The sequence below is a fragment of the Callithrix jacchus genome, chromosome 2 (assembly GCF_049354715.1).
Source record: "Callithrix jacchus isolate 240 chromosome 2, calJac240_pri, whole genome shotgun sequence".
In the NCBI taxonomy this organism is placed as follows: domain Eukaryota; kingdom Metazoa; phylum Chordata; class Mammalia; order Primates; family Cebidae; genus Callithrix; species Callithrix jacchus.
This window is the reverse complement of record NC_133503.1, coordinates 36513127-36534415: the sequence shown is the minus strand read 5'-3', so window position 1 is coordinate 36534415 and position 21289 is coordinate 36513127. Positions and strand designations below refer to the sequence as shown.

General features: G+C 41.5%; 1 protein-coding gene and 2 non-coding genes across 5 annotated transcripts in view; 2 read left to right on the top strand and 1 right to left on the bottom strand.

The window, feature by feature from the left end:
* NME5 (NME/NM23 family member 5) overlaps positions 1–21289 on the top strand; it is a 67502-nt gene that overhangs the window by 13374 nt on the left and 32839 nt on the right. For 2 of the 3 annotated variants that reach the window (XM_002744195.6, XM_008985531.5), the window contains exons 5-6: positions 7048–7166; positions 10716–10926. In XM_002744195.6, coding sequence (XP_002744241.1) covers positions 7048–7166; positions 10716–10799 — 203 coding nt within the window. In that variant the 3' untranslated portion in view covers positions 10800–10926. Of the gene's footprint in view, positions 1–7047; positions 7167–10715; positions 10927–21289 lie in introns of those variants that run through there. The other variant, XM_054252517.2, reaches the window with a different exon arrangement.
* Positions 9345–9449, bottom strand: LOC118151849 (U6 spliceosomal RNA). Its single transcript, XR_004740254.1, has one exon. It is a non-coding gene; the product is annotated as a U6 spliceosomal RNA (small nuclear RNA).
* LOC118151982 (small nucleolar RNA U13) lies at positions 11172–11274 on the top strand. Its single transcript, XR_004740369.1, has one exon. It is a non-coding gene; the product is annotated as a small nucleolar RNA U13 (small nucleolar RNA).

Here is a 21289-nt window from a genome sequence, read left to right as displayed (position 1 = left end):
ATGTCATCATGCTTGGCTAATTTTTGTATTTTCTTTTTTTGTCTTGCATTGGAATATATTTTCTTCTTCTTCTTCTTCTTCTTTTTTTTTTTTGAGACAGAGTTTCGCTCTTGTTACCCAGGCTGGAGTGTAATGGCACGATCTCAGCTCACCACAACCTCCACCTCCTGGGTTCAGGCAATTCTCCTGCCTCAGCCTCCTGAGTAGCTGGGATTACAGGCACGCGCCACTATGCCCAGCTAATTTTTTGTATTTTTAGTAGAGACGGGGTTTCACCATGTTGACCAGGATGGTCTCGATCTCTTGACCTCGTGATCCACCTGCCTCGGCCTCCCAAAGTGCTGGGATTACAGGCTTGAGCCACCGTGCCCGGCTGGAATATATTTTCTATAGATATGAATTCTCACTGCGTTGCCCAGGCTGGTCTTGAACTCCTGGTCTCAAGCAATCCTGCTGCCTCTGCCTTCCAAAATGGTGGGATTATAGGTGTGAGCCATTACACCCAACTTCTCTTTAGCTTTTAAATAAAACAGGATAAAATTCATTTTATGTTAAGTAGAAGGTATATTTGGAAGCTCTTAGTACTCATAGGATTATAGGATTATATTCCTAAATGTAATTTTCTTCCTTTTCTTTTTCTCTCTTTCTTTTTCTTTTTTTTTTTTTTTTAAGATAAAGTCTCACTCTGTTGCCCAGGCCAGAGTACACAGTGGCACAGTCACAGCTCACCACAGTCTTGGCCTTGCAGGCTCAAATAATCCTCCCATGTCAGCCTTTGGAGTAGCTGGAACCATAGGTGTACACTACTATACCTGGCTAATTTTTCAAGTTTTTTGTAGAAATGGCGTTTTGCCTTGTTGCTTAGGCCAGTCTCAAACTCTTGTGCTCAACCGATCCTCCTGTCTGCCTTCCAGTGTTGGGATTACAGGCGTGAACCACTGTGTTTTCAGTTGCCTTTGATTTTTACTCATTAAATTAATCCTTCTAATTCATTAGATGAATAAGAAGGCATGAGTTTAGAGATATAGTTAGACATTTGAGAAGCAGCAAGTTGTAGGATAAATATAAAATGATTAATTACTTAGCACATTGCAGATCTTTTGCTGTGAAGTTCTTTGGAGCAAATTCTGAGTTTGTGGTATGAGTATCCTCCTACTTAGCAGTCCATCAACAACTATGTGCAAAACTTTATATGATGATTCACTCAAGCAAGTTATAAAGATATTCAAAGACATGTTCCTAATCCTTGAAAAAAGTAATGCTTGCTGGGCACCGTGGCTCATGCCTGTAATCCCAGCACTTTGGGAGACCAAGGTGGGTGGATCATTTGAAGTCAGGAGTTTGAGACCAGCCTGGCCAACGTGGTAAAACCCTGTCTCTACTAAAAATGCAAAATTAGCCAGGCCCGGTGGTGCATGCTTGTAATCCCAGTTACTCAGAAGGCTGAGGCAGGAGAATTGCTTGGACCTGGGAGGTGGAGGTTGCAGTGAGCTGAGATCGCACCACTGAACTCCAGTCTGAGCGACAGAGTGAGACTGTCTCAAAAAAAGAAAAGGAAAGAAAAGAAAAAAGTAATGCTCTCTTCTTTCTCTTTTTTTGGGGGGAAGGGGTTACAGGGTCTCTCCATGTCATTCTGGATGGAGTGCAGTGGTACAATCATAGCTCACTACAACCTTAAACTCTTGTCCTCAAGCAGTCCTCCCACCTCAGCATCCTGAGTAGCTGGAACTACAGGTGTGTACCACCATATTCTGTTAATTTTTTTTTTTTTTTTTTTTTAGACAGAGTCTCACTCTGTTGCCCAGGCTGGAGTACAGTGGCATGATCTCTATGCCTGGCCCAATTTTTAAAATTTTTTTAGAGATGGGATCTCACTAAATTACCCAGGGTGGTTTTTTTTCCCTTTTAATAGAAATGGCTAATTTGAAGTTTTGCTCTATTCCATTCCTTCAATAAATTTATTGAGTTGCCTACTATTTGCTATAAATGCATAAGAAGATGAATAAGAAGATATCCCTACTCTCAAAATGATTATATTTGAAAATAAATATACTGGCTCAATATGGTGGCTCACACCTGTGATTCCAACACTTTGTGAGGCTGAGGCAGGAGAATAGCCTGAGTCCAGGAGTTGGAGACCAGCCGGGGCAACATAGCAAGATATCATCTCTACAAAAAATAAAAAATTAGCTGGACGTGGTGGCCTATGTCTATAGTGCCACCTACTCTGGAAGCTGAGGTGGGAGTATCGTTGGAGTCTAGGAGGTTAAGGCTGTGTGAGCTATGATAGCACGCTCCAGCCTGGGCAACAGAGTGAGACCCTGTGTCAAACAAACAAACAAAGAAATAAATAAAACAAGGATGACAAAAACCTTAAAAAGCTTAAAGAAAGTCCATCCATGTAAGGAACATGAAAACACTCTTTTTATTTTCTCATTATTTAGCCCTAATCCTGTCACGGTGGCTTACACTTATAATCCCAGCATTTTGGGAGGCAGAGGCAGGAGGATTGCTTGAGCCCGGCAGTTTGAGAGCAGCCTGGGCAACATGGCAAGACCTTATCTCTTACAAAAGTACAACAAATTAGCTGGGGGTGATGGTGCACACCTATGGTCCCAGCTACTTGGGAGGCTGAGGTGGGAGATTCACTTGAGCCCAGCAGGTCAAGGCCCCAGTGAGCTGTGGTTATGCTGCTGTACGTCAGCCTGGGTCACACAGTGAGGCCCTCTCAATAAATAAGTAAATGAAAAATCTGCTGATGAAATTAAGAAAGCAATTCCAGGGAATAAACTATTTGCAAGCCATATATCTGATAAGGGCTTAATGTCTAAAACATATAAGGAACTCTTACAACCCAATATAAAAAAAATCCTAAATAAACCAATTAAAAAATGGGCAAAGGGGTCCAAAGTGGCTCCCGCCAGAGGTCATGGTGCTTGCAAAGGCGAGGTCATCAGTTCAAGGCTAACCTGAGCAACCTCATAAGCTCAAACTGATTGGCAAAAAAAAAAAAAAAAAAAAAAAAAAATTGGGCAAAGGACTTGAATAGACATTTTTCTAAAGAAGACATACAAATAACCAACAAGTATATGAAAAGGTGCTCAAGGCTAAGCATGGTGGCTCATGACTGTAATCCCAGCACTTTGAGAGGCTGAGGTAGGCAGATCTCCTGAGGTCAGGAGTTCAAGACCAGCCTGGCCAACAAGGCGAAACCCCTTCGCTACTAAAAAATACAAAAAATTAGCTGGGTATGGTGGCATGCGCCTGTAATCCCAGCTACTCAGGAGGCTGAGGCAGGAGAATTGCTTGAACCCGGGGGGCAGAGGTGGAGGTCAGCTGAGATTGCACCACTGCACTTCAGCCTAAGCAAGAACAGTGAGACTCCATCTAAAAAAAAAAAATCACTAATCATCAGGGAAATACAGATCGAAACCACTGTGAGATATCACCTCACACATTAGGATGACTATTATCAAAAGAAAAAAAAGGTAGGCCAGGTACAGTGGCTCACGCCTGTAATCCCAGCACTTGGGAGACCAAGGCAGGCAGATCACGAGGTCAGAAGATCAAGATTATCCTGGCCAACATGGTGAAACCCTGTCTCTACTAAAAATACAAAAATTAGCTGGGTGTGGTGGCGCGTGCCTGTAATTCTTAGCTGTTCAGGAAGCTGAGGCAGGAGAATCACTTGAATCCGGGAGGCAGAGAGTGCAGTGAAAGATCGTGCCACTGCACTCCAGCAAGACTCTGTCTTAAAAAAAAAGAAGGTAAATGTTATGTTGGTTTCATAATCGTTCGATACAGACACTAGGTTAAAAAAAAAAACAAAGTTATGGTGGCACTGCACTCCAGCCTGGTGACAGAGCAAGACTCCCTTTCAAAAAAAAAGGTAAGTGTTGGCAAGCATATAGAGAAACTGGAACATTTGTACACATTTGATGGGGGATTTAAAATGACACCACTGTTGAAGACAGTATGAAGGTTCCTCAAAAACTGTTACATGATCTAACAATCCCTCCGCTGGATATATATCTGAAAGAATAGAATCAGGATCTTGAAGAGATACCTGCACTAATGAACCACAATAATGTTCATTGAGCCATTATTCACAATAACCAAGATATGGAATCAACCTAAGTGTCCATCGGTGGGTTAGTGTATGAAGAAAATGTGGTGTATATACACACAATGGAATACTATTCGGCCTTAAAAAGGAAGAGATTCTGTCATTTTCAACAACATGGATAAACCTGGAAGACATTATATTAAGTGAAATAAGCCAGGCATAGAAAGACAAATACCACATAATCTCACTTTTATGTGGAATCTGCAAAAAAAGTTGAACTCAGAGAGTAGAATGGTGGCCACCAGGAGCTTGCAAGACAGAGTGGGGGATGGAAATGTTGATCAAAGGACATGAAATTTCAGTTAGATAGTAGGAATAAGTTCAAGAGCTCTAATATAACAGCATGGCGACTATAGTTAATAATAACGTATTGTGTAATTGAAAATTGCTAAGACAGTAGATTTTAAGTGTTCTCAGCACAAAAAAGGATAAGTATTTGAGATAATGCAGTATGTTAATTAGTTTGATTTACGCTTTCCATAGTGTTTACATATTTATTTTATTTTATTTATTTATTTATTTTGAGACAAAGTCTTGCTCTGTTACCAGGCTGGAGTGCAGTGGCATGATCTCAGCTCACTGCAACCTCTGCCTCCCGGATTGAATCGATTCTGCTGCCTCAGCCTCCCGAGTAGCTGGGATTACAGGCTCGTGCCACCATGCTCAGCTAATTTTTGTATTTTTAGTAAGGATGAGGTTTCACCATGTTGGCCAGGATGATCTCAATCTGCTGACCTGGTGATCTGCCTGCCTCAGCCTCCCAAAGTGCTGGGATTACAGGTGCGAGCCACCGCTCCCGGCCGTGTTTACATATTTCAAAACAACATGTACACAAAAAATGTATACAATATTTTTTATCAATTAAAAAATGTGTTGGCTGGGCACAGTGGCTCATGCCCGTAATCCCAACACTTTGGGAGGCCAAGGTGGGTGGGTCACCCGTGGTCAGGAGTTTGAGACCAGCCTGGCCAACATGGTGAAACCCTGTCTCTACTAAAAATACAAAATTAGCTGGCATGGTGGTGCATACCTGTAATCCCAGCTACTGGGGAGGCTGAAGTAGGAGAATTGCTTGAATCCAGGAGCTTGAAACCAGCCTGAGTGACATAGTGAGTGACACCCTGTCTCCAAAAACTTAGAGAAAAAAAAAGATGGGTGTGGCAGCACACACCTGCAGGCCCAGCTACTTGGAAGGCTGACACCAGAGGATGCTTGAGCCCAGGAGTTTGAGATTGCAGTGAGCTATGCTCACACCACCATACCCCAGACTGGTCAACAGAGCAAGACCCTGTGTCTTAAAAAAAATAGTTAACATTTTTAAAATACGAAAAGATAGGCAACAGACTGGGAAAAAGTATTGGCAAATAATATGCCACATAAAGGAATAAAGAACTTGTAACTAGAATATATAAAGAACTCCTATGTCTAAATAATAAGAGAAACATCCCAATTGAAAACTGAGGTGGCTGGGCGCAGTGTAATCCCAGCACTTTGGGGAGCCGAGGCAGGCGGATCACGCAATGAGTTCGAGACCAGCCTGACTAACATGGTGAAACCCCATCTCTACTAAAAATACAAAAATTAGCCCAGCATGGTATTACGTGCCTGTAATCCCAGCTACTCAGGAGCCTGAGGCAGGAGAATCACTTGAACCTGGGAGGCAGAGGTTGCAGTGACCTGACTGCTCCACTGTACTCCAGCCTGGGTGACAAAGAAAAAAAGAAAAGAAAAGAAAGAAAACTGAGGCTGGTTCTACTCAGGAGGCTGAGGCAGGAGAATTGCTTAAACCCAGCAGACTTAGGTTGCAGTGATCCGAGATCATGCCATTACACTCCAGCCTGGGTGACAAGAGTGAAACTGTCTCAAACAAAAAAGGAAGGAAGGAAGGAAGGAAGGAAACAAACTGAGGCTGGTTGCAGTGGCTCATGCCTGTAATCTCAGCACTTTGGGAAGCTGAGACAGGCAGATCATTTGATGTCAGGAGTTCAAGACCATCTTGGCCAACATGGGGAAACCCCAGCTCTGCTAAAAATACAAAAATTAGGGCCGGGCATGTTGGCTGACACCTGCAATTTCAGCACTTTGGGAGGCCAACGCGGACAGATTACCTTCGGTCAGGAGTTTGAGATCAACCTGGCCAACATGGTGAAACCCCATCTGTACTCAAAATACAAAAATTAGCCAGGTGTGGTGGCACGTGTTAGTAATCCCAGCCACTTGGGAGGCTGAGGCAGGAGAATCAGTTTAACTCAGAAGGCGGAGGTTGCAGTCAGCTGAGATCATGCCAGTGTACTCCAGCCTGGGCAACAGAGTGAGAATCTGTCGCCAATAAATAAATAAATAATATAAATAAAAATTCAAAAATTGGGGGCTGGCGCGGTGGCTCAAGCCTGTAATCCCAGCCCTTTGGGAGGCCAAGGCGGGTGGATCACGAGGTCAAGAGATCGAGACCATCCTGGTCAACAAGGTGAAACCCCGTCTCTACTAAAAATACAAAAATTAGCTGGGTGTGGTGGTGCGCGCCTGTAGTCCCAGCAACTCGGGAGGCTGAGGCAGGGGAATTGCTTGAACCCAGAAGGTGGAGGTTGCGGTGAGCTGAGATTGTGCCATTGCACTCCAGTCTGGGTAACAACAGTGAAACTCCGTCTCAAAAAAAAAAAAAAATTAGCCAGGTGTGGTGACACAGGTCTGTAGGCCCAGCTACTCGGGAGGCTGAGGTGAGAGAATCACTTGAACCCAGGAGGAGGTTGCAGTGAGCTGAGACTGCATCACTGTACTCCAGCCTGGGCAACAGAGCAAGACACCATCTCAAAAAAATATATACAAAAATAGATAAAAGTTATTTGAAAACAGTGTTTTTAATGATTGCATAGTATTTACTCATTATATTTTCTTCAATAAGAATACATTTGTATTTGCAGTGATTGTTGAGCCCATTCCAATTGGACAGGCTGCTAAGGACTATTTAAATTTATATGTAATGCCAACTCTGCTTGAAGGACTCACAGAGCTTTGTAAGCAAAAACCAGCAGATCCTTTGGTAAGAAACCTTTTTATTCACACTAAAAAATATTTATAGTTTTCATGTTTAAAGACGTGTCCTTTGAAATACTGAAAATATTGAGAATCTTTTTAAAATAAACATTTCTAGAAGCTATTTTATATATATTTTAGATATTATATATAATTATTGATTACTTACAATTTTCTTGCTGTGATTTATTTATTTATTTATCTATCTATTTATTTATTTGAGACGATGTCTTGCTCTGTTGCCCATGCTGGAGTGCAGTGGTGCAATCTCAGCTCACTGCAACCTCCGCCTCCTGGATTCAAGCAGTTCTCCTGCCTCAGCCTCTCAAGTAGCTGGGATTACAGGCTCCCACCATCATGCCCAGCTAATTTTAGTATTTTTAGTAGAGAGAGTGTTTTGCCATGTTGGTCAGGCTGGTCTCAAACTCCCGACCTCAGGTGATCTGCCTGCCTCGGCCTCCAAAAGTGCTGGGATTACAGGCTTGAGCCACCACACCCAGCTTGTCTTTTTTCTTTTTTGTAGCCATCCTAGTATAGATAACACAAAGTGGTTTCTCAGGGTGGTTTTGATCTGCATTTCCCTAATGACTAATGTTGAGCATCTTTTCATGAGCTTCTTGGTCATTTGTACACCTTCTTTGAAGAAATGTCTATTTAAATTCAAGTCCTTTGCCCATTTTTAAACTGGATTGTTTGTCTTTTTGTTGAGTTAAAGTTCTTTTGTTGAGTTAGTTATATTTTTAGATATTAACCTTATTAGATATATGATTTGAAAATACTGTCTTCCATTTTGTAGATTGTCTTTTCATTTTCTTGATAGTATCCTTTAATGTATAAATGTTTTTTATTTGATGAAATCCAATTTATTTATTTTTTCTTTTATTTCTTGTTTTTTTGGTGTCATGTCTAAGAATCCATTGTGAAATCTAAGTCCAAGGTCATGAAGATTTACCCCTATGTTTTATGTTTTCTTTTAAGATTTTTTATTTTTTCTTTCCTTTTTTTTTTTTTTGAGAGAGAGTCTTACTTTGTTGCCTATGCTAGAGTCCAGTAGCGTGATCTCGGCTCACTTCAACCTCTGCCTTCTGGGTTCAAGTGATTCTTGGTCCCAGCCTCCTAAGTAGCTAGGACCATAGGAGCATGCCACCACACCCAGCTGATTTTTCAAATTTTTTGTAGAGATGGGGTCTCCTTTTTTTTTTTTTTTTTTTTTTTGAGACAGAGTTTCGCTGTTGTTGCCCAGACTGGAGTGCAATGGCACGATCTCAGTTCACCGCAACCTCCACCTTCTGGGTTATCAGGCAATTCTCCTGCCTCAGCCTCCCGAGTAGCTGGGACTACAGGCGCGCACCACCATGCCCAGCTAATTTTTGTATTTTTAGTAGAGACAGGGTTTCACCTTGTTGACCAAGATGGTCTCGATCTCTTGACCCGCATGATCCACCTGCCTCGGCCTCCCAAAGTGCTGGGATTATAGGCGTGAGCCACCATGACCGGCCAGAGATGGGGTCTCCTTATGTTGTTCAGGATGGTCTCAAACTCCTAGTCTCAAGTGATCTTCCTGCCTCGGCCTCCAAAAGTGTTGGGATTATAGGTGTGAGTCATTGCACCTGGCCTCTTTTAAGACTTTTATTGTTTTAGCTCTTATATTTTAGGTAATTGGTCCACTGTGAGTTAAGTTTTGTATATGATGCGGTGTAAGGGTCCAACTTTATTCATTTGCATGTGGAAATGCAGTTGTCCTAGTACCATCTGTTGAAGAGACTATTCTTTCTCCATGAATGGACTTGGTACCATTGTCAAAAATTTTGTTGACCGTAGATTCATGGGTTTATTCCTGGATTCTCATTCTTTTTAAAAATATGAAATGCAGGCCGGGCGCGGTGGCTCACGCCTGTAATCCCAGCACTTTGGGAGGCTGAGGTGGGTGGATCACGAGGTCAAGTCATTGAGACCATCCTGGTCAACATGGTGAAACCCCGTCTCTACTAAAAATACAAAAAATTAACTGGGCATGGTGGTGTGTGCCTGTAATCCCAGCTACTCAGGAGGCTGAGGCAGGAGAATTGCCTGAACCCACGAGGCGGAGGTTGCGGTGAGCTGAGATTGCGCCATTACACTCCAGCCTGGGTAACAAGAGCGAAACTCCATCTCAAAAAAAAAAAAATTAAATAAATAAATAAATAAAAATATGAAATACTTTATGAATTGTGCATCATCCTTGCACAGGGGCCATGCTAATCTCTCTGTATCATTCTAGTTTTGGTATATGTGCTGCCAAAGAGAGCACTGGACTCTCAGGTGTAGTCTATCGGTCTGCATGTCTGGCATAAGGATGTCACTACCACACTATGCTGAATAGCTTTGTAGAAGGTTTTGAAATTGAGAGTACACGTCAGTCCTCCAACTTGCTCTTTTTCATCATTGTTTTGGCTCCTCAGAGCCCCTTGCAATTTCATATGAATTTGAGGATTGGCTTTCCATGTCTGCAAAATGCTTGTTGGACATTTGGCAAGAACTGCATCAGATCTGTAGATTGTTTTGGTTATAAGTGACATCCTAACAATATCTCAAGTCTTCCTATCCATGAAAAAAAGAATGTCTTCTAATTTGTTTAGGCATTCTTTAATTTCTTTCAGCAATGTTTTACAGTTCTTAATGTATAAGCCTTTCACTTCTTTGGTTAAATTTATTCCTTGGCATTTTATTTGTCTTTATGCTACTGTAAATGAAAGTGATTTTGGCTGGGCGTGGTGGCTCATGCCTGTAATCCAAGCACTTTGGAGGCCAAGACAGACGGATCACCTGAGGTCGGGAGTTCAAGACCAGCCTGACCAACATGGTGAAACACAGTCTTTTAAAAAAATAAATTTTAAAAAAAAAAAGTAATTTTTAAATTTCTTTTTTGGACTGTCATTGTTTTTGTTGCATAGAATACAACTGTTTTTGTGTATTGATCTTGTAACCTACCTCTTTGATGAATTTATTAGCTCTAATAGCTTCCTTTTAAATTCCTTAGGATTTTCCATATATAGGTTTATGCCATCTGTGAATAGAGATTTACTTTGTCCTTTCCAGTTTGGATTTACTCTTGACAGTCTTGTATAATGTAAATCTAAATGTTCCATTTTAATGGTCATTTTCTTTAAGTGATTTTGAAAACTGTTTAAGTTTCCCATTGATAAAGTATATATTGAAAGGAAAGGCCGGGCATGGTGGCTCACACCTATAATCCCAGCACTTTGGGAGGCTGAGGCGGGTGGATCACGAGGTCAAGAGATTGAGACCACCCTGGCCTACATGGTGAAACCCCGTCTCTACTAAAAATACAAAAAATTAGCTGGGCACAGTGGCGCGTGCCTGTAATCCCAGCTACTCAGGAAGCTGAGGCAGGAGAATTGCCTGAACCCAGGAGGCGGAGGTTGTGGTGAGCCGAGATCGTGCCATTGCACTCCAGCCTGGGTAACAAGAGCGAAACTCCGTCTCAAAAAAAAAAAAAAAAAAAAAAAGAAAGGAAATATTAACTTAAGCATTTTTTTTTTGTCTTTTTTCATAGATTTGGCTAGCTGATTGGCTGCTGAAAAATAATCCCAACAAACCCAAACTTTGTCACCCTCTAATGGTAGAAGAACCTTATTAAAAAAAAATCCTCAAAAGAACAAATCATAAACTGTCATATTGCAAAAGGCTGTACTTCTACTGCTTGAAAAAAACATTATTTCTAGGGTTTAAGTAACTATGAGTGAAATAAATTTATTTCTTAAAAATAAGTGTTAAAGGAATAACTATTCTATGAAGCAGATAATATTAAGGTAAAATATAGGCTTAGAGTATGATTTTAACAATGATGTAACATTAGGTAATGGAAAACTGATGTAAGATGTTGCTAGGTGGTTTTCTTAAGTTTGATAAGTAGGACGTAAAGTTTAGTTATACATTTTCCCAAGCACATATCCTATATCTAGATACATAATTAATGCATAATTGAGATAGTCTAGTTTAAAAGGCATAAGACCTTTTGCAGCTCATAAGCATGATGATTTGGTTTCATGCTCATGTGTGAGATGTGCTTCCCTCAAACCTTGTTACAGCATCATCACATTACCTGTTTGATGTAAAAAATAAAAATAGAAGGCCAGGTACGGTGGCTCATATCTGTAATCCCAGCACTTTGGGAGGCTGACGTGGGCATATCACGAGATCAGGAGTTCAAGACCAGCCTGGCCAACATGGTGAAACCCCGTCTCTACTAAAAATACAAAAATTAGCCTGGTGCGGTGGTGTGTGCCTATAGTCTCAGCTACTGGGGAGTCTGAGGCAGGAGAATTGCTTGAACCTGGGAGGCGGAGGTTGTGATGAGCTGAGATTGCACCACTGCACTCCAGCCTGGGCAACAGAGCGAGATTCTGTCTCAATAAAATAATAATAATAATAAATAAAAATAAAATGATGTAAGTATATAAATAATTATTTGGTACAATGAAAATGGCCAGAACCAGGGGATGATTTTAAACTTAGGTAACTATTAGGCTGGTGCAAAAGTGATCGAGGTTTTTGCCATTAAAAAACTATCAATGGTAAGGCTGGGCACAGTGGCTCACGCTTGTAATCCCAGCACTTTGGGAGGCTGAGGTGGGCGTATCACCTGAGGTCAGAAGTTTGAGAACAGCCTGACCAACATGGAGAAACCCCATCTTTACTAAAAATACAAAATTATCCAGGCTTGATGGTGTATGCCTGTAATCCCAGCTACTGGGGAGGCTGAGGCAGGAGAATTGCTTGAATCCACGAGGTGGAGGTTGTGGTGAGCCACGATTGCGCCATTGCACTCCAGCCTGGGCAATAAGAGTGAGACTCCATTTCAAAAACAAACAAAAGAAGGCAAAAACTGTGATTGCTTTTGCACCAACCTAGCATTTTCTCGAAATTAATAAATGCCTTCTGGCTGGGCGCAGTGGCTCATACCTGTAATCCTAGCACTTTGGGAGGCCATGGCAGGCGAATTACAAGGTCAGGAGTTCCAGACCAGCTTGGTCAACTTGGTAAAACCCCGTCTCCACTAAAAATACAAAAAATTAACTAGGTGTGGTGGCAGGCACCTGTAATCCTAGCTACTCAGGAGGCTGAGGTGGGAGAATTGCTTGAACCTGGGAGGCAGAGGTTGCAATGAGCTGAGATCCTCCCAGTGCACTCCAGCCTGGGTGACAGAGTGAGATTCTCTCAAAAAAAAAAAAAGAGCAAATATTTAAACCTGTCTTCCTCTCTTCAAAATGTCATTATAAAACAAAAAAGTGGAGATAGGGAATAACTGTTAATAGATGAAAAGAGACTAGAGCCAGCTTACAAAGGATGTTTCTTAAAATGCAATGAGTGGATATTAATGGGATCCTGGTTTTAAAAACGTATGTAAAAGACCTTTGGGGCCAGTTGCAGTGGTTCAGGCCTGTAATCCCAACACTTTGGGAGGCTGAGGCGGGAGGATCACGAGGTCAGAGGTTTGAGACCAGCATGGTGAAACCCCATCTCTGCTAAAAGTACAAAAAAATGTGCCGAGCATGATAGTGCTCGCCTGTAATCCCAGGTACTCAGGGGGCTGAGGCAGAATTGCTTGAACCTGAGAGGCAGAGATTACGGTGAGCCAAGATCACACTGCTGCACTCCAGCCTGGGTGACAGAGCAAGACTCCATCTCGGGGGGGAAAAAAAAGAACTTTGGGGGGAAATTGAGATTTAGATACAGACTAAATATTAGAGAATAATTGCTGACTGGGCACAGTGGCTCACGCCTGTAATAGCACTTTGGGAGGCTGAGGCAGTCAGATCATCTGAGTTTGGGAGTTCAAGACTAGCCTGACCAACATGGATAAACCCTGTCTCTACTAAAAGTACAAAACTAGCTGGGCGTGGTGGTGCTTACCTGTAATCGCAGCTACTCAGGAGGCTGAGGCAGGAGAATCGAATGAATCTGGGAGGCAGAGGTTGCAGTGAACTGAGATCTCACCATTGCCCTCCAGCCTGGGCAACGAGTGTGAAACTCTGTCATGCACATGCACACGCACACACACACACACACACACACACACACAAAAGAATAATTGCTCATTTCTGTAGGATGAAAATATGGCCATAAAAGGAGAATGCTATTATTTTTAGGTGGTACATTCTGAAATGTTTAGGGATATAGTTGATGTTTATAACTTATTTTCAAATGAGCTGGCAAAAAAACTTTTTATAATGTATAGATAAAGCAAAGTTAGCAAAATATTAACAATTGTTTAGGTGTTCAGCATTTAAGTGTTTATTTTATTATCCTTTCAACTTTAAAATATTCATAAAATGAATTTGGGGGAAAAAGTTGAATTTATTTTTAACTTTAAAATATTCATAAAATGAAGTTGGGGAGAAAAGAGTAAAGATCCAGCTATCATCACTATAGTGATTAATTTTTCACATAAGTGATGGGAAGACATTCAAATACTGTATGTCTTTAGATTTGATACCAATGGAACGTATTACTAATCTGTGAGGTATTCTAGCCAAAAATGTGTACCTTAAAATTATCAAGGATTTAAGCCAAACTCCCAGCTTAGAGTAATATGGGAGTTAAAGCGACCATCTAAAGGACAACATAAAGAAGCAAGCAGAAACATTTAGAAGATGGGATGTTCTTCAGGACAGCTGCCCTGGTTTTTTAAATAAATTGGTATCTTGAGAAGAGAGACTGTCTTAGATTAAAAGAGATATAATTAGAGATTAAAAAAGATTAAAAGATATATAATTAGAATCAGTACCTGTTCCTAGGTTGGACCCTGGTTTAGGCAGACAAGCTACAAAGAACATTTTGAGACAACCAAGAAGATTTGAATCCAGACTGAGTATTAGATGAGATGAAAATATGTCTGTTGCCTTGTGCCTGTAATCCCAGCTACTCAGGAGGCTGTGGCACAAGAATCACTTGAACCTGGGAGGCAGAGGTTGCAGTGAGCAATCTTGCACTCCAGCCTGAGCAACAGAATAAGACTCTGTCTCAAAAAAAGAAAAAAATAGAAAAGAAAATATAATGTGGAAAATGGAAAGAAAGATTATTAGCTGAAAAAGAGCATGTTACAAAGCACTATGCACAGTGTGCACTCATTTAATTTTGGTTTTGGTTTTGGTTTTGGTTTGTTTTAATAAGATAGGGTTGGCCGGGCACGGTGGCTCATGCCTGTAATCTCAGCACTTTGGGAGGCCGAGGCGGGTGGATCACGAGGTCAAGAGATCGAGACCATCCTGGTCACCATGGTGAAACCCCGTCTCTATTAAAAATACAAAAAATTAGCTGGGCATGGTGGTGTGTGCCTGTAATCCCAGCTACTCAGGAGGCTGAGGCAGGAGAATTGCCTGAATCCAGGAGGCGGAGGTTACGGTGAGCCGAGATCGTGCCATTGCACTCCAGCCTGGGTAACAAGAGCGAAACTCCGTCTCAAAAAATAAAAATAAAAAAATAAGATAGGGTTGCACTATGTTGCCCAGGCTGGTCTCAAACTCCTGGGCTCAAGCATTCCTCCTGTCTTGGCCTCCCAAAGTGTTGGGTTTACAGGCATGAGCCATTGTGCCCAGCCATGTGCTCTCATTTAGATTAAAAAAATGAATAAATAAATGTGTATAGAGTAACATGTAGAAGGATACCCACTCAAGTGTTATTATCTATAATCTCTGGATGGTAGAAAGATTTTTCTTTTTTGCTTAGCTGTATTTTAAATTTTCTACAGCATTTACATAACTACTTTTGTAATTAAAAGAAATATTAAGATTATGAAAAATACGTATTATAACAACTTTAAAAATATGTGTTTTAAAGTTGTAAAAAAATGTCAACTTTGAAAGGGCTGGCAACACTTCCTTACTAATAGACTGTCTTTAAGCTGTCAGTGGCTAAGATGTTTTGCAAGTTCTCAGTGTTGGTATTTTTCTGAATTTTTGGACATATTCCTTCTGAGACTATGTGACCACTGTGTTTCATTTTTTTTTTCTTTTTCTTTTTGTGACCACTGTATTTCAAAACACCTTTAGCATCAGTGCTGGGAGAACAAACCAAAATCTTAAAAATAAAGATAAATAATAAATTGTTATATTTTTAGCAATGACCAAGGACATATAGGAAAAAGCAAATCATTTTTACAGTGGGATTCCAGTGTGACAGCTTTAGAAGGTCATTTCCACATTCAAAGCCTCTGTCATGGAGGGGAAAAAAACAAGGAAGCATTGTGTGTAGCAAAAAAATTCCAATTGGGTGTGGTGGGGCTCACGCCTATACTCCCAGCACTTTGGGAGGCCAAAGCAGGAGGATCACTTGAGGCCAAGAGTTCAAGACCAGCCTGGGGCGACATAGCAAAATTCCATCTCTACAAAAAGTACAAAAATTAGCTGGGTATGGTGGTCTGCACCTCTGGTCCCAAACATTTTGGAAGCTGAGGTGGGAGGATTGCTTAAGAGGTCAACACTGCAATGAGCCATAATCACACCACTGCTCTCCAGCCTAGGGGACAGAGGGAGATTCTGTCTAAAAAAAAAAAAAAAGAAAGAAAATTTCCATGCTGGTAGTCGGCTCCAATCCAGCCATTCATATTTTTTTCCATTTTTTTTTTTTTTTAAATGGAACCTGGAGCTGAGTATGGTGGCTCATGCCTGTAATTCTAACACTTTGGGAGGCTGAGGCGGGCTGATTTCTTGTGCCCAGTAGTTTGAGACCAGCCTGGGCAACATGGTGAAGCCACATCTCTAGTAAAAATACAAAAATTGGCCAGACATAGTGGTGCACACTTGTAGTCCAAGCTACTCAGGAGGCTGAGGCAGGAGGATCATTTAAGCCCAGAAGGCCAAGGCTGCAGTGCCATGACTGTGTTACTGTACTCCAGCCTGGGCAACAGTGCTAGACCCTATCTCAAAATAAAATAAAAATAAAAATGGAAGGGGCAAAGTAGAGAAAACCAGACTAATTTAAGTTACATTTTAGGGATTGATAGATAAATGCACATGCAAATGGAAAATAATATAGTTGCCATGGAATTCTTTAATTTGGCACAGATTTTATTTCCTTACTTCATGGGCCAGGAACTGAGAAGTGTAACATAGGATGAATAAGAAAATGAGAAGTCTGCCTTCTTGTTTACTCCCTAAATAACTAGAAGAGGAGAAGTCTGTCTTCTAACATCACCTGTTAGGTGTTACCAAAGTACTATGCATGCATGTGTGGTTGTTAAGTACTGGTGACTTAATGAATTTTTCTCACACTGAATGATAGTGTGGCATCCTTGTTAAGCATGATATGTCACTTCATTTGATTCCATTTTCCAGGACTCAAACTAAAGAAAGCCAAAAAAGCAAGCAAGCAAGCATTCAGCTCTCTTGCAACTTGGAACTAAACAGAAGTTTAGATTCCTCTTTTTTTCTTTACAATAAACTTGTAAACGATATGGGATGGCATCTAGAAGCCTTCTCTTCCCAGGCCTCTTGCCAGTCTTCTTGTACTTAGCCAGAAAAAATGGTACATGACTAACCTGGGCATTCCTACTTAAGTTTCTATTTGTGTGCATGTGTGTGGCATGGGGATAGGGGATGTGGGTGTGGGGTTCTGGAGCATGAGATAATGCTTGGAGAAAGGAGCCCAGGGCAATAGCTTGTCTGTCCTGTGTTAAGGGTGTCATGGATAAGCTTGATTTGAAAGTTATATAGTATTTGAGAAGTACTCTCCCAGTTCAGAAATACTGTCGCTTCTCTTATGCAGTTAACTCTTTATAAGAACTATTTAGGTGATGCTTCTTTTTTTTTTTTCTTTTTCTTTTTTTTGATACAGAGTCTTATTCTGTCACCCAGTCTGGAGTGCAGTAACACTGTTATGGCTCACTGCAGCCTTGACCTCCTGGGCTCAAGTGGTTCTCCCACCTCAGCCTCCTGAGTAGCTGGGACTACAGGGATGAGCCACCACACCCAGCTAATTTAAAAAAAAAATTTTTTTTTTTTTGAGACGGAGTTTCACTCTTGTTACCCAGGCTGGAGTGCAATGGCATGACCATGGCTCACTGTGACCTTCGCCTTCTAGGTTCAGGTAATTCTCCTGCTTCAGCCTCCTGAGTAGCTGGGATTACAGGCACGTACCACCATGCCCAGCTAATTTTTTGTATTTTTGGTAGAGACGGGATTTCACCATGTTGACCAGGATGGTCTCGATCTCTTGACCTTGTGATCCACCTGCCTCGGCCTCCCAAAGTGCTGAGATTACAGGCTTGAGCCACTGCACCTGGCCAAAAAAAAATTTTTTGAATCCCAGCACTTTGGGAGGCCAAGGCAGGTGGATCACAAGGTCAGGAGTTCGAGTCCAGCCTGGCCAGCATGGTGAAACCTCATCTCTACTAAAAGTACAAAAATTAGCCAGGCATGGTGGCACATGCCTGTAATTCCAGGTACTCAGGAGGCTGAGGCAGAAGAATCACTTGAACTCAGGAGCGGGAGGTTGCAGTGAGCTGAGATCATGCCACTGCACTTCAGCCTGGGTGACAAAGTGAGATTCTGTCTCAAAAATAATAATAAAAAATAAAAATAAAATAATGCTCTTTTTTTTGTAGAGATGGGGGTCTCACTATATTGCCCAGGCTGGTCTTCTACTCCTGGGCTTAAGCGATTCTTCTGCTTTGGCCTCCCAAAGTGCTCAGATTACAGGTGTGAGCACCTGGCCTAAGATTTGATTTTTGATTCAGAGATGGTCCAGTTCTTCGCAGTTTGCTATTTCTGTGACTTTAATTGCTTTCCTTGGATTCTTTGTTTCTGTCAGCCCCCTTACTAGTAACATTTCCTATATTATCTTTACATCTTTCAGGTAAGATCCATAATTGTGTTCCAAAGGTTAATTAAATCTCAGAAACTCCCAGGCTTATGAGAGAGATTATTATTATTATTATTATTTGAGATAGAGTCTCTTAATTATAAATCTTCTGGGGCTTGGGCAAAGAAAAGAAAAAGAGAAAAAAGAGATAGAGTCTCGCAAAAAAAAAAAAGAAAAAGAAAATTAAAAAAAAAAAGAGATAGATTCTCGCTCTGTGGCCAGGCGCCAGGCTGGAGTGCAGTGGTGCGATCTCGGCTCACTGCAACCTCTGCCTCCCGGGTTCAAGCATTTCTCCTCAGCCTCCCTAGTAGCTGGGACTACAGGCAAGCACCACTACGCCCAGCTAATTTTTGTATTTTTAGTAGAGACGGGATTCACCATGTTGGCCAGGATGGTCTCTATCTCTTGACCTCGTGATGTGCCCGCCTGGCCTCCCAAAGTGATGGGATTATAGGCGGGAGCCACGGTGCCCGGCCCAGAGAAGTTTATTTCTAAAGATAGAAATTGCCAGTGATTTCTGACAATTTTACCTAGCTTTCTTCCACCTCATCAAAGGACATGACTAACGAAAAAGATCTTTGTGAAGCAGTCATGTCTTAGCTTTCCCATTAATTTAATTAAAGCCTCTAGTACATAGGAAAGCAGATGACTATATAAAATGATGTTTCTTCCTTTCCTGCTTCAAGGGTGATCCAAGAAATTTCTCTCTCCTCATCTAAAACAAGGGTCGATGACACTGCTGTAATTGATGCCTTTTGTTCCCAGACCAAATTGTTTTTTATAGCCTACCCCCTACCGGCACTTTCCAAAGTGCCACTGCCATCAGCTCCGGAGGGAATCCCTTCCTCAGGCTTCCTGGGCAGCAGCTGCAGAGTGATGGCAGGGAGCACAGAATGGGAGGAGAAAGCAGCTTGCAGACAAATGGGCAGCTAATCAGACCAACAGCCCAATCACTAGACCCATAAAAAAATTCCATTCCCCACCTCCGCTAACCTCATCTGCATTTTTTGGCTGAGGTGGGGAGAATGCTTCTTGAAAAGTTGTGCTTCAAATGGTCTATCAAAGCAGGCTCAAATTACTGCCCCCCAACACCTTTTTCTTTCTCAAGCCAATTGTGCTTATTCAGCCCAATAGTTGTAAAATCACTACAGACCTTACAGATACTAAAAGGACAATTAGGGAGTATTGTGAACAACTTTATGCCAATAAATTGAACAAATTTGATGAAGCAGACAAAGCCTTTGAAAAATGCAAACTACCAATAGTGTGTCAACCTAAAGCACAATTTCTGGGTCTTCTTTTATTCAAAATTTGGATCTCTCAGTTTTCAAGATTTTTCATTTTAAAGCAGCCTTCCTGAGCTTACTTAATTAGCATTCTCAACTGTTCTCCTAGGAGCTGGTTACTTCTCAGCACAAGTTATCTAATTGTGGGATGGAGAGGGTTAAGCTATTTTATAAGAATAAGCATCTCTAAAGTTGTTCACAATCTTATTTTAGGATTATAAAATCCCGATTCTTCTGGGTGGCCTTTATGTTGGGGCCAGAAGGACAGCCTTTCTGAACTTTATCTAGTGTTTCTGGTCATTGCCAACGTGAGAACATTTCAAGGAGTCTTTAACATATATATGTGGTTAGTCTTGTCCCAGTCAGTCTGCAATGAGGTTGGAGCTTTAGAAACAAGCACATCCTTTTCAGTGATGTTTGCTTTTATAATGCGTAGTTTAGCAAATGGACTGTGAGGAATTAATCATGCCAAACTCCTAACCATCTGATGACCAGGTACAGACTAAACATCTCAGATGAAAATGTTTAGACTTTAAGCCTTCAGTCTTTCATTTCAAACCTCAATTATAATAAATTACAATATCTAATAGCACCCTTAAGTTCTAGTTTAACTTAGTCTGTTTGCACCTTTTATAGATAGAAGTTCAATGTGTACATGGCAGACTGTCATCAATTCCTTCATGCTTCTCAGATATGATTTGAGAAAATGTAATATTTGAAACTATTGTCATCTTTGTGGTGAGAGATAAGTATGTATCCTAAATTAAATAAAAATGTAATACTATTAGGGAATTTTCCCATTGGTGAAATCATATTATTATAACTCTCTGTTGTTAAAATGGAAGGTGCCAGCCCGAACACACTATAGTGTATAGGAAGTCAGACCCTTTGTTTAGCTTCCTGTAGGGTCTGGGTGCCCCCGTGCCCTCCTCCTTCAGCTCTTCTGTAGCTACCTGGCTCTAAGTAGCTCCAAGGCCTGGCTCTAAATTCTCCTAAGCCATCTGAGCTGACCTTTTCGCTGGATTCCCTACCTTTTCCTCTTCATGTAGTCCTTTTCTCCTCCTGTCTCTGTATAGCTAGCTCTATTCTTTTTTTTTTTTTTTTTTTTTAAGAGACGGGTTTCACCATGTTGGCCAGGACAGTTTTGATCTCCTGACCCAGCTTGGCCTCCCAAAGTGCTGAGATTACAGGTGTGAGCCACTGCACCCGACCTGGCTCTATTCTTTTTAAAGCCTCTTCATCTTTTTTCCTGGCCTTATCTTGATCATTTCCCTTTATATTTAGAATGCATCTGACCTCCACAAAGCTGCTATGAAGATTTTGAAATTATCAGATGTGGTGGCTCACATCTGTAATCCCAGCACTTTGGGAGGCCAAGGTAGGTGGATCACGAGGTCAGGAGTTCGCGACCAGCCTGGCCAATATAGTGAAACCCCGTCTCTACTAAAAATATAAAAATGAGTTCAGCATGGTGGCAAGAGCCTGTAGTCCAGCTACTCTGGAGGCTGACGCAGGAGAATAGCTTGAACTTGGGAGGCAGAGGTTGTGGTGAGCCAAGATAGCACCACTGCACTCCAGTCTGGGGAACGGAGCGAGACTCCATCTCAAAAAAAAAAAAAATTTTTTTTGAAATGATGAAGCACGCCACAAAGTAGAAGAGTTTTGTTTTTTTTTTTTTTTCTGAGATGGAGTCTCACTCTGTCACCAGACTGGAGTGCAGTGGCATGATCTTGGCTCATTGCAACCTCCACCTCCTGGATTCAAGTGATTTCCCTGCCTCAGCCTCCTGAGTAGCTGGGACTATAGATGCGTACCACCACACCTGACTAATTTTTTGTATTTTAGTAGAGACAGGGTTTCACCATGTTGGCCAGGATTATCTTGATCTCCCGACCTAATGATCTGCCTGCCTTGGCCTCCCAAATTCTGGGATTACAGGTGTGAGCCACGGGCCCTGGCCTAAGTAGAGGAATTTTTTGGG